Source organism: Varanus komodoensis, unplaced genomic scaffold, assembly GCF_004798865.1.
Source record: "Varanus komodoensis strain SLA01 unplaced genomic scaffold, ASM479886v1 scaffold13_3, whole genome shotgun sequence".
NCBI lineage: Eukaryota > Metazoa > Chordata > Lepidosauria > Squamata > Varanidae > Varanus > Varanus komodoensis.
This window is the reverse complement of record NW_025335409.1, coordinates 7,970,879-7,982,226: the sequence shown is the minus strand read 5'-3', so window position 1 is coordinate 7,982,226 and position 11,348 is coordinate 7,970,879. Positions and strand designations below refer to the sequence as shown.

At 43.4% G+C, this 11,348-nt stretch overlaps 1 protein-coding gene across 2 annotated transcripts in view; it reads left to right on the top strand.

Moving 5' to 3' along the window:
- Positions 1-10,893, top strand: part of CAMK1D (calcium/calmodulin dependent protein kinase ID) — a 300,125-nt gene extending 289,232 nt beyond the window's left edge. For both annotated transcript variants that reach the window (XM_044423426.1, XM_044423427.1), the window contains 3 exons: positions 4,091-4,178; positions 5,415-5,553; positions 10,584-10,893. In XM_044423426.1, coding sequence (XP_044279361.1) covers positions 4,091-4,178; positions 5,415-5,553; positions 10,584-10,702 — 346 coding nt within the window. In that variant the 3' untranslated portion in view covers positions 10,703-10,893. The remainder of the gene's footprint in view (positions 1-4,090; positions 4,179-5,414; positions 5,554-10,583) is intronic.
- Positions 10,894-11,348: the final 455 nt, after the last annotated feature.

Sequence of the window (11,348 nt, the reverse complement as noted above, 5' to 3'; positions counted from 1 at the left end):
TCTCATTCGTTCTCCCCGCTTGTCTCATCAATTGATCAAATTCTTCAGTTCCTTCTGGAGTTGCATCACTCTGGACTGAAGCCGTCTTCTATTAAAGTGTATACGGCCGCAATAGCCTACTACCATGGCTTAGTCGACGGATCATCCCTGTTTTCTCATCCTATTCTCAAGAGATTTTTGAAAGGACTGTATAACCTCAATCCATTGGTTAGACCGGTTATGCCCACGTGGAGCCTTTCTGTAGTTCTACAGGCCCTTATGAGGGCCCCCTTTGAACCTTTGGCGACTGTGGATCTCCGATTAGTTTCGTGGAAGACGGCGTTCCTTGTAGCTATCACGTCAGCCCGGAGAGCTAGTGAGCTTTGTGCCCTCCGCATCGACCCCCCTTATCTGAACTTCCACAGAGAAAAGGTCGTTCTACGTCTCGACCCATCTTTCTTGCCCAAAGTCTCTACACCTTTCCATACAGGACAAGACATTGTACTGCCTGCCTTTTTTCCATCGCCATCGAATCCCTTGGAAAGATCCTTGCACTCCCTCGACGTTCAGCGTTGTTTAGCCTTTTATCGATCGCGAACGGAGTCTATTCGGCGATCCAATAAACTGTTCATTAAATATTCGACTAGAGATCAGGGTGACCCAGTCACTCCTCAAAGGCTCTCTAAGTGGATAGTCCACATTATTACTTTGTGCTACCAGTTAGCTAAGCTCGAACTGCCTACAGTTCCCCGAGGCCATTCTACTAGAGCTGTCGCTACGTCTTCTGCGTTCGCATCCGGAGTCCCGATCGATGACGTCTGCCGAGCCGCTACTTGGGCGAACCCTTGCACCTTCGCCAGGCACTACCGTCTCGATGTTCGGGCTCGACGGGACTGCTCTTTCGGTAGAGCTGTACTCTCCTCCGTCCTACAATAAGGACACCTTCCCTCCTCCTTTGATGGTAAGCTTGTTAATCTACCCATATGTGTGATGCACAGAGGCCACGACGAAGAAAAGCAGGTTGCTTACCTGTAACTGATGTTCTTTGAGTGGCCATCTGTGCAGTCACACAACCCACCCGCCGGCCCCGCTCGGTGTCGGTGAGTGGACTCATTCATCGGTACCGAAAGTTTCCCATTTTTTCTTGGTACCGATCCCTTTTTTCCTATATCATACTGAGAATTTTTCCACAAGGGGGCGCACGTTCGGTCGTCAAAGACTGAACAAATGGCGGACGCTCCGCTCTTTATAGCCTATGGGGGGAGGGGAGCGGAGCTTCCCGCCAAAAACCGTTAGCTTTCAATCTTCCGGCCAAAGGCACTGCGCAGGCACAGCACCCATATGTGTGACTGCACAGATGGCCACTCGAAGAACATCAGTTACAGGTAAGCAACCTGCTTTTTGCATGACTGTGGTAGGCATCCCGCTCTGCATCTCACCTAAGTTATCAGAAGGATTTGGGCAAGCTTTGGGTAACTTTAGTTGATCCCAATTGGCCAGTTGATTGACAGCACCTTCCTTCATCTTCATCCCCAACTCTTTGCTGACTTCATGGGTTCAAACTTGTGCTTGATTGTTCCATTATGGTTATTGCTAACATCTTAATTTCATTGATTTATACATTACCACATAAAGCTTACTATATCCTTTCGTGTGTAGTGAGCTGGAATATTTTAAGAGTCTATCCCTTACGGACTGGGCTATCTTGTACAGGCTGTGCTTTGCGGGTGAGATTACGTGTGCCATTTTTATGTTGGTTGCAAGTTCATTGCTCATTTTGATGAAAAACTATGTATTGTTAGTTCAGTGCTTGAGAGATTATTTCCAACACAAACAAGCTCTTTGGAAATGGCTGCAAGTCTTGAGGCAGAAAAATGATGAATAGCAATTCAGCCAGTCAAGCTGAGATTTTATGTCAAAGGAAGAAAACTTCAGGAAGGGCCTTGCCATCATTTTCCTGCCAAGGTTCCTACTTGTAGGCCCTTAATATAGAGATGACTGGGAGAATTTGAATAGGTAGAGCTCCCCCCACTATCCCCACTTGGAGACTGAGACAGGAAAAAATTCACCTGCCAGTTTTTGGCCCAGCATGAATCTATTAAAGCTACATTGGTTCCACTGTGTGTGGAAGAAAGAAAATCTCTGATGCTCAGCAAACTGTTGAGCAGAAAACATGCCAGACAAACTCCTCATCCTTTCCCAGAACAAGTATGTACGAGTATGTCTGTATTTGCTCACATGTACCTTCTGTTCTCCCATTCCTTCCCATCTTTCCTTCATAATTATATGTCAAACTAGCATGTTGAATCCTCTTTGCTAAGCTGAAAAGGCACAGACCTGCAGTCGGATGGGTGACCACATGTGGAAATGGAGCAGGGGCTTGGACTCAATGGCCTTAGAGGCTCCTTTCATCCTCTCCTCTCCTCTCCTCTCCTCTCCTCTCCTCTCCTCTCCTCTCCTCTCCTCATCTCCCTCTGCAAATACTGCTTCCTTTTCTTTGTTACCTGCCTATCAAAATTTGGACTGTAGGCTCCATGAAGCAGAGACCTGACTTCTTTGCTCATGTTATCATGCACAGCACCAGGCATAGTCCAATATATTATGTCGCTGCTGCCACTACCCAACCACTAGCTTGTTTGTCCATCTGGCTGCTTCCTTGCTTACTCAGCCAGCTGGCCGCCCTGTCCGTTCAGTCATTCCTACCTTGCATCCCAGCTGAAGGGCTGCTGAACTATCATGAGAGAACACCTGATCTCTTGTGAGAGCCTGGCTGGTACACAAGGCAGGATCAAGCAACCAACCAACCAGCCAAGGCAGAGAGCAGCTGGTCAGCTTGGCTGACCAAACAGGTAGTAGGTAGGTAGGACTGCTGCCATTCTTAACCACCATAAGAAGACGTGGGCAGCTGGTGGTGTACCCAGCAGGTTGTTCTAAAGAGCCCTACCTGTTGCATTGTTGCTGTGGCAAATCAAAAGCAGGAGAGTGGCTGGCAAGCTCTTTGGAACACCCACTGGAGACAGCAGAGGCTTTTGGGCCTACATGGCATGGGTAGAAGGCCAGGAGAGCGGCACAGTTTGCCACTCTTTCCATTCCTATGCCTGATACTCTAGCCCACAGAATACTAGAGCTGGCCCCGGCTGCACGTACTGATGCTGCTATATTGACATTGGTGAAGGTTTGACTATTATTAAAAGGAGTTTTAAACCACATGCCATCCTTACAGATACCAAACCAGGACACAAAGGGTGTGACCAAAACCAAGCATAGCAAAATATAATACAAGAAAAGCAAACTTCATTTTATTGTCTTCAGATACTGGGTCAGCACCTGCACCCAGATCACAGAGAGAAATAGACCCAGCTCAGGACATATGTCAGCCAGGCAGGAAAGCAGACAAACATGCCAGAATCCAGGGCAGGCCAGCATAATCTGGATCCCTCAACAGGTCTGTAGCCAGGGATATGGTGGAATAGGCTGGCTGCTCCTACATTAGTTCTGCTTTTTAAAAAACAAATAATTAAAATACAGTTTACTCTTTTATCTTTCAAAGTCCTATAAACAAGATGAACTGAACCTTGCTTTTCCTGTAGCCCCCTCAGAATAAGTAGGTTGACTAAGGGTCTGTCCCTAACTACACAAGCTCTGTGCCGTGTGAAGCCTGCCAAGGGCTTTGTTGAGCTCAGCCTGTGAGAAATATTATTTCAGTGCATTTATACCCTGCTTTATAGTCCTGCTCCATTCAATTTATCTTCACAACAATAAGTCTGTGAGACAGATTATGCTCAGAATACTGGCCGAAATCCATACTGAAATCCAGAAAACTGGCCGAAATCCAGAATACTGGCCGAAATCCACTCATGGATCTTCATGGCCATGTGGGAGCTAGACAAACTCCCCTGTCCAACACTCTAACCACTACGCCACACTAGTTCTCTCTAACAGGATGGACTTTCTTCAGTAGCGAGTTAAATGTAAGGATATGCTTAAGTGAAGTCAACAGTAACAACTGGATTGCACTGTATTTTTAAGAGTGAAAAAGAAATGTGAGATCATTATAAAAGACTATTCTAATACAAACATACTATCAAATGACTGCTTTATCTTTTTTCAGGATTGCTGGTGACACGGCCCTCAATAAAAATATCCATGAATCCGTCAGTGCTCAGATTCGCAAGAATTTTGCAAAAAGCAAATGGAGAGTAAGTTGTCATGTTCTCAATTGTTTGCACGCGTGGCAAGAGCTGACTTTTAACTTTATAAGGGAGTCTGTTCTGGAGCAGAATGTGGAAATTTCTCCACCTCTTTTTAGAAGAATGCTTGTTTTCAGCTGGAAAGTTTGGCTTGGCAGAGTGGTGCCATTCTTCTGTGAAGAAGTGCTGTTGAACCAGGCCCTGAGAAAGGTCTTTAGAGATAGCAACAGACTCGTATTATTTTCCATTCTCTTTCTGTTTAGGCTTTACAAAGAGGAAGCTTGTAGAAGGGGGACAGCATCTTTCAATCTCCACCTCCATCCTCCCCCAATAATTCTAATTCTGCAATACCAAAAGCATATTCTCCAATTATCTTAACTGTATACTAATAGTACCACGAGCTGGCACTAATATATAGTTGGTACTAATTTTGAACCAAAGAAAGTAAGTAAGGTTTAAATCCTGATTAAATCAGTGTCACAAGTCAATTGAGATCCATTGATTTTGATGGAACTTTGTCATAATTAACCACATCAGTAGTGGAAAGAACTGTGAAATGGTTTCTGGTATGCAGTGGATTTGTATCTAAAATTTAGGTCACTCTTGCCATCTTTAGCAGTTTCCAGATAGGAGAACATCTTCTGTGGTGGATAGCAGTGATAGCAACTAACACTGACTAGCTATCCCTACATTACATAGCCTTGTGTTCACAAACGCTGTAGAAGATTGCCACTAAATCTAGAGATGGAGTGGAAAGGAAGAAAAGTTATTGGGTGGGGCAAGGGGGCATCTTCACTTTCAAAAGGGTGTATGGAGAAGATAAGTGTTTTGTCCTTCTGTCATATGCCTAAGCACCAACTGCAGCAGACACCAACTGCACCTGCCTTATATGTGCACTGGATACAACAGCTTTGCACATGTTTTTTTAAATCTACTACGGCTTGAACATACCCACAATTGCACACCAACTATTGTTTGAGATGAAATTTTTGCCAGTTCTAATGTACCTATTCTGTATGAGTTCTTAATGTGAATGACATCTATATTTCCACATCATAATGAGGAAGTAATAGGTCTTTAAAATAACCATTAGAAAAACACAACCCAAAATGATTCAGTAGGATGCCAAATCTGAGGAAAGTGTTAATTCCATTTGGTCCCTGTGATGCCATCTATTCTCTTTCATCAAATGTCAGAAGCCATGTCAATACCAACAGCATTTATTATTTTTCTCTTCTTTTCCAGCAAGCTTTTAATGCCACAGCAGTTGTGAGACACATGAGAAAGTTGCATCTTGGCAGCAGTTTGGACAGTTCCAATGTAAGCGTGTCAAGCTCCCTCAGTCTGGCCAGCCCACGATCTGATGGACCAGCCAGGAAAGATTGTGAGTACCTGCCAGCCAAGTGAGCTGGCCATCAGATCTTAGACTGGATGTCAGCAGTCCTTTAGTGATCACCCTCTCCCAGTCATCTTCTCCTATGACTGGCCCCTTTGTCAGCAACACTCAACCTAGGTTAAGGCAACACTCTCCTGTCAGTTCTTCAGAAGTCACACTTGATACAGTAACTCAGTTGGATGCCTTTGCAGGAAATACTCAAGCTGGTAAGAATGTAGTTAAACAGTCCTCCTTTACAGAGTATACATGCTAAGTGGCTGCTTTGAGATGTTCAGTGGGATATCAGCATAAATAAAAACATGGCATTGATATGGACCCATTGTAGCGCTCAGTTGTGTCATTTGTGCAGTCCATAAATAATTAAGGAGTTCGCTACCACAAGCTTCCAAGTGCTTTAGATGGTGGGCACTTTTATGGCAGGCAAAGCTATTGGAGGTCATTATCCATGGGAGGTAAGCCAATCCTAAGGACAGAAGGGAAGCTAGTTGAGCAGACAGCGGCACATGTGCACAGCTGAGTATGTAGCTTAGATTGGCTACCTCCCTCTGCTCTCTCACCTAGCCAGGCAATTTCCCAGTGGTTGCTGGCTGTGACATACTGGGAGATGGTCACTTAGCTGTCACACGACAGCAGCAAGCAAGCATCGCCATTATCAGGGTGCTGACTCCAGAGGACTGGGGGGTTCTGAGGGAACAGCTATTTAGGTGTGGAAAGGAGTAGGCACTGCTGCTCATCATCTACTGCCTCACTCTGCCTAATGGTAGAGTTGGCCCTGAATCTCCAGTGCTTACATGCTCAGGAACAAAGGAAGGTGTCAGGGTATTTGTACATCTAGGCCAATATGACCTGCTCTAACTAGGAGTAGCTCTCCGAGGTCTCAGGTCAAGGTCCTTTTAAGTGTAGTTGCCAGGCAAAGCATCCAAAGCATGTGCTGTATCACTGAGCTATGGTCCATTCCCCTATGACATTTTAAAGCATTTTATTTTTGGCCTGTATTTCCTAGAATGTAAAGAATTAACCCAGTGCCAAATTGTCTTGCTTACAAAAGCATAACATGTCTCCTAGGTGGTCCTCTTAGACCACACAACTGACACTTATATCTGAATAATGGACTGACTTTCGCCTGCAAGTGCTGCTTCCTCTCTAGAGCTAAACATTCACATACTGACATATTGTCAACATTTAAGGCCTGTAAGAAGCACATGCCATAAATACTTGGAGCATAATTCCAGTTTGGAATCCAGCATCTGAGTACAATGACAGAGAGAATCTAACTCCTCACCATTACTGGACAGTGAAGGACTTCCTTTCCCTGTTCTTTGGAATAATTATGTATGCTAAAAGGTGAATAATACTATTTAGCAAAAGTGATTTTGGGGAAGAATGAGAAAAAAGTAAACATTGTGTCCAATGTTTGCCAGTGACCAGATGTACTAATAGGGTTAACAATAGTAGGCTGTAGAGCAGAGTTTAAACTGAACCCTGGAGGAAAGCCAACAGGAGCCAGGAAGCATCTGGTTCAGGTTAAATCAACCCTATGTGGTGAAGAGGAATTTTTTTCTGATTGCCCAGATGTAGGAGGGGCTTCTGGTGAGACATGATAACCAGCCAAAGAGGCCAAAGCCCTTCTGGAGAAGGCCACAATGCTTATGTATTCCTGTGTAAATGCTAGAAACCACAGAGCTAAAATAGGAGTGCTAGGTGCCTGGTTTTAAAAGAGAAGCTAGATGCACTGGGCATTATGGAAACCTGGTGAAATGGAGAAGACCAATGGGATACAGTCATCTCTGGATGTAAATGGTATAGGTAGGGCAGGGAAGCACCTGTTGCTCTGTATGTCAAAGTGATATGGAGGTGATGTTGCTCTGTATGTCGAAGTGGCATAGAGTCCAGAAGACTTGATCATCTAAAAAGCACAGACTCCTCAACAGAAATATAGTATGTGACAATACCTGGATTTAAAGCTAATTTAATCATAAGAATTTGTTCTTGTTCTTCAGACCAGAATGCTCAGGGCAATCTAAAGATGGAGAATGAAATCAGGGAGGTCTCACACAAAGGCAGTGCTGTACTAATGGGTGGCTTCAACTACTCAGACACTGACAGGATAAATGTACCAGTTCTGAAAAAGAGCTTAAAGTTCTTGATATGCTAAATGCCTGTAAAACTGTTGTCACGGAACCAACCAGAGGCAAGGCAATCTAGGTTTAATTCTTAGGGGGTTGCCCAGAACATAGTAGGGGAGGTAAATGTTGTTGAACTAGTTGGAAACAGTGGTCACATTGCTATCTTATTTAATATAAAGTTTGGTGAAAGATTGCTTAAGAGGTCCAAAACAGTCACATTTGACTTCAAAAGAGGAAACTTCTCTAAAATGAGGGAATTGGTAAAAAGGAAATTGAAGAGGCAGTCAAGAGGGTTAAATCCTTTCAAAATGCTTGATGACTACTCAAAACGCAATAATAGAGACACACGGAGTATGCATGATCACCAGCATGACCAACAAGTAGAGTCAAAGGAGCTGTTAGAGAGATTAGAGAGAAGTCTTCCTTCAGGAAATGAAACATTTGCCCAAATCAGAAAAACAGGAGGGAGGGGGCACAAACTTGCACTAGGAAGATGCAAGCAGGCAATAAGAGAAGCAAAGAAATGTTTTGAGGAGCACATCACTAACAATATCAAGGCTAACAATATAGCATTCTTTAAATATATCAGAAGAAAAAAAAAAACCAGCCAGTGAGGCTGATAGTATGAATTTTTCACCCTTATTGACAAAATAAAAGTTAATGAATCACCAGGCTCAGATGGTAGCCATCATAAAATTCCGAAAGAACTCAAATATGAAAATGCTAACCTTCTTAGAAAAATATGTACTATGTCTCTAAGATCAGCCTCTTTACCAGTGGACTGAATAATGGTCAATGTAACACCAATCTTTAAAAAGGGATCTGGGGGATCCAGGAAATTAAAGGCCAGTTAACTCAATGTCTCTTCTGGGTGAATTGGTAGAAAACATAACCAAAGACAGAATCAGAAAGCACAGATTCTGGCTTTCATAAAGATAGGTCCTGTCTCACTAGCATATTAGAGTTCTTTCAGAGTGTCAGTGAGTATGTGGAGAGGGGCAATCAGGTTGACAGTTTACTTGGACTTCCAAAAGGCTTTTGAGAAAGCTCCTCACCAAAGACTCCAGAGCAAACTTGGCAGTCATGGACTAAGAGGCAGAGGATTCTCTTATGGATCCCCATCAACTAGTTAAAGAATAGAAAGCAGAGAATGGGGATAAGTAGCCAGATACTAGACTGTGTCATGTGGCTAGTATAGGTCAAAATACTACTTTGGAAAGAACTCTCATGGAAATAGGGAATACTCCGTGGTAGCGCTCTTTCTCCTAGTTGAGCACTGTTGTGTTAGAATTGGAAGTACAGAAGTCGTTCCTGTCAAAGAAGGTAAGCACTGGGTAGTGGTAGACTGCATACCAATAAGTCGAAGCTGCAGCTATACGACTTTGGAATTAAACGACCAATGCAGGTTGAAGCTCTGGGAAGACATGGGCTGCAGGATTAGGATGCACTGTATGTACACATCATATTCCCAAAAGTAATCACTGTGAGGAGCTCTCTCTGGAAACCTTCCTCTAAGCCCACATGCTATCTTATTCCAATTCTGGAATGAAAAACAATGCAAGTCTTTAGAGGTTTGTATGCAAAAGATTCTAATTCCACATTGCAAAAGGCAACGACTTCTAGCATAAGGGATGAAAAATATTTCCATCATTAATCCAGTTAAAAAGGGTTCCTTTTTATAAAATAAAAGGTGAGATCAAAGCATCTCCCTGAGAGAATTGCTATGCTGGCACCATATAAGCGAGCAGGTTGTTTTACCCACTAATTGGCTTTGTTCGTTTGGTGAGGAGTGCATGAATTCTCCCTGATCTCTGTGGGGAAGCTGGTTGTGACACAGGTGCAGCAAACGTACCCCACTGAATCCATAGCTGTGGGGAGATGAGCAAGACATTTGCACTGTCATTGTGACTGCTTTCCTCATTCACTTTAGTGATACTGCTTCTAAGGAAAGACTGGCTGGAAATCAATCTTTTGTTTGTGCTCCTTCCTAGCTCTGCAGGATGATTGGAAGGTTGCCATTATTAGAGTAATTCATAATCATATTTTTCTTCCACATTTCCACCAAGGAGCTCGGGTAATATACATAGAGTCATCTCATTTTAACCCCTTGGTAACCCTGTCATGTAGAACAGACTGAAATAGTTGCTGGCCCAGTAGCTGCCAGCTGAAGGCAGAAGTTAAGTGAGATTATCTGTAAGAATTTGCCTTCAAAAATGTCAGCCCTTTGTCAAATTCCTGAGTGCCCATCTGTAAAATCCAGCACAAATCATACAACTTCCTGTGCTATACATTTTTCAGTTCCCAATCTACATAATTGTAAGATTGGGGAATAAAACATAGAAATCCTCAGGGGAAGGGCTTTAGAATATGAAGTAAGCTATATTAGGCATTCCAGAAAGGAATGGGGTGATCTTAACTTGGGTCTGTCATCTTTTGCAGTAGTCCCACATTTATCATAAAACAGGGACTGAGCCTCGAGGCAACCTTTGTGGTTCCTTAGATGTCCACTACCCCTTCCCCTTGTTCAACCACTAATTGGTGTTTACCAAGGTTTTTGCCAGTTTTCCCCCATTCTGAAAGGTTGCAGTCCTTTGACCCTAAGATTTAGCTGCTGACAGTAAAATCTTTAAGCTTGAATGTCCTGGTATTTTGTTCGAAGGCCCTTTTTCTTCTCTTCCACTCACCACTGGAATTGAGGCCACAAGGGCTTTCCTGATGTGGAATTTGGCCCTCAAGCTGAAAGAGGTTCAACACCCTTATCATAAAATGTAGTTCTTTCCTGAGTGTAGAACCCCCAGTCCAAGGCCTCTAACTAATCTCACCACTGCACTATAATGGCTTTATGTTTGCTCACTGGCGCCTTCAGTCTTGTTTTGTTTTTTAACCTTTCAGGTATGTCCCCATCCACTCTCTGTAGTTTCGCATCATCAGCTTCATCTGGTGTTTCTGCTGTAGGAGAGAGGAGGTCAAGGCAGACCACAGTAACAACTGTGCATACAGGGACCAAGTGATCCAGCTGCCTCCCCTCCTCAGGAAGAGGTCAGAGATGGGGGAAATTGCTCAGGTGGGCAAGGAGGCAGGCAGGCAAACCTTCTCCCTGGTGATTTCATCCTGCATTGCAAACTCGGCGGAGGACTAGAAGAAAAGAAGGATTTTTTAATGGCCATATTTTATACTGCAATTCTGAAATGTTGCATTTATCATAAACTGCAAAGACTCTGGGAGGGTGGGGAGGGAAAGAGAGGGGGGACAGATCTAACAGTATCTGGCACTGGGCCAGTGAATCTAGGAATGTTTTAACTAATGGACACTCACGTTAGTTCCTCAGTGATTTACTCTGTTCTCAGTGTAGGTACCAGTTCATGCTTTTCGCATTAACTAAAGGTCTCAACTGGATTATTTAAGCAGTGGTAATTTCCAAGCATTATTTTTGTTTTCTTTCTTTTTATTTCCAGCTGTGATTTTGTTCAGGGGTGGGACATATATAGAATTTTACATTAACCTTTTAAACCTAGAGGGTTTTAAAGGAACATTACATAGAATTTTTTTAAGTTCCTAACATTGGATTGCAAACTTGTCTGGATCTTGTAGTGATGATGAAAACTAACTGCTTTCTTCCACTTCCTTTTGGGATAATGGGAATGGAAATTTGAGTTG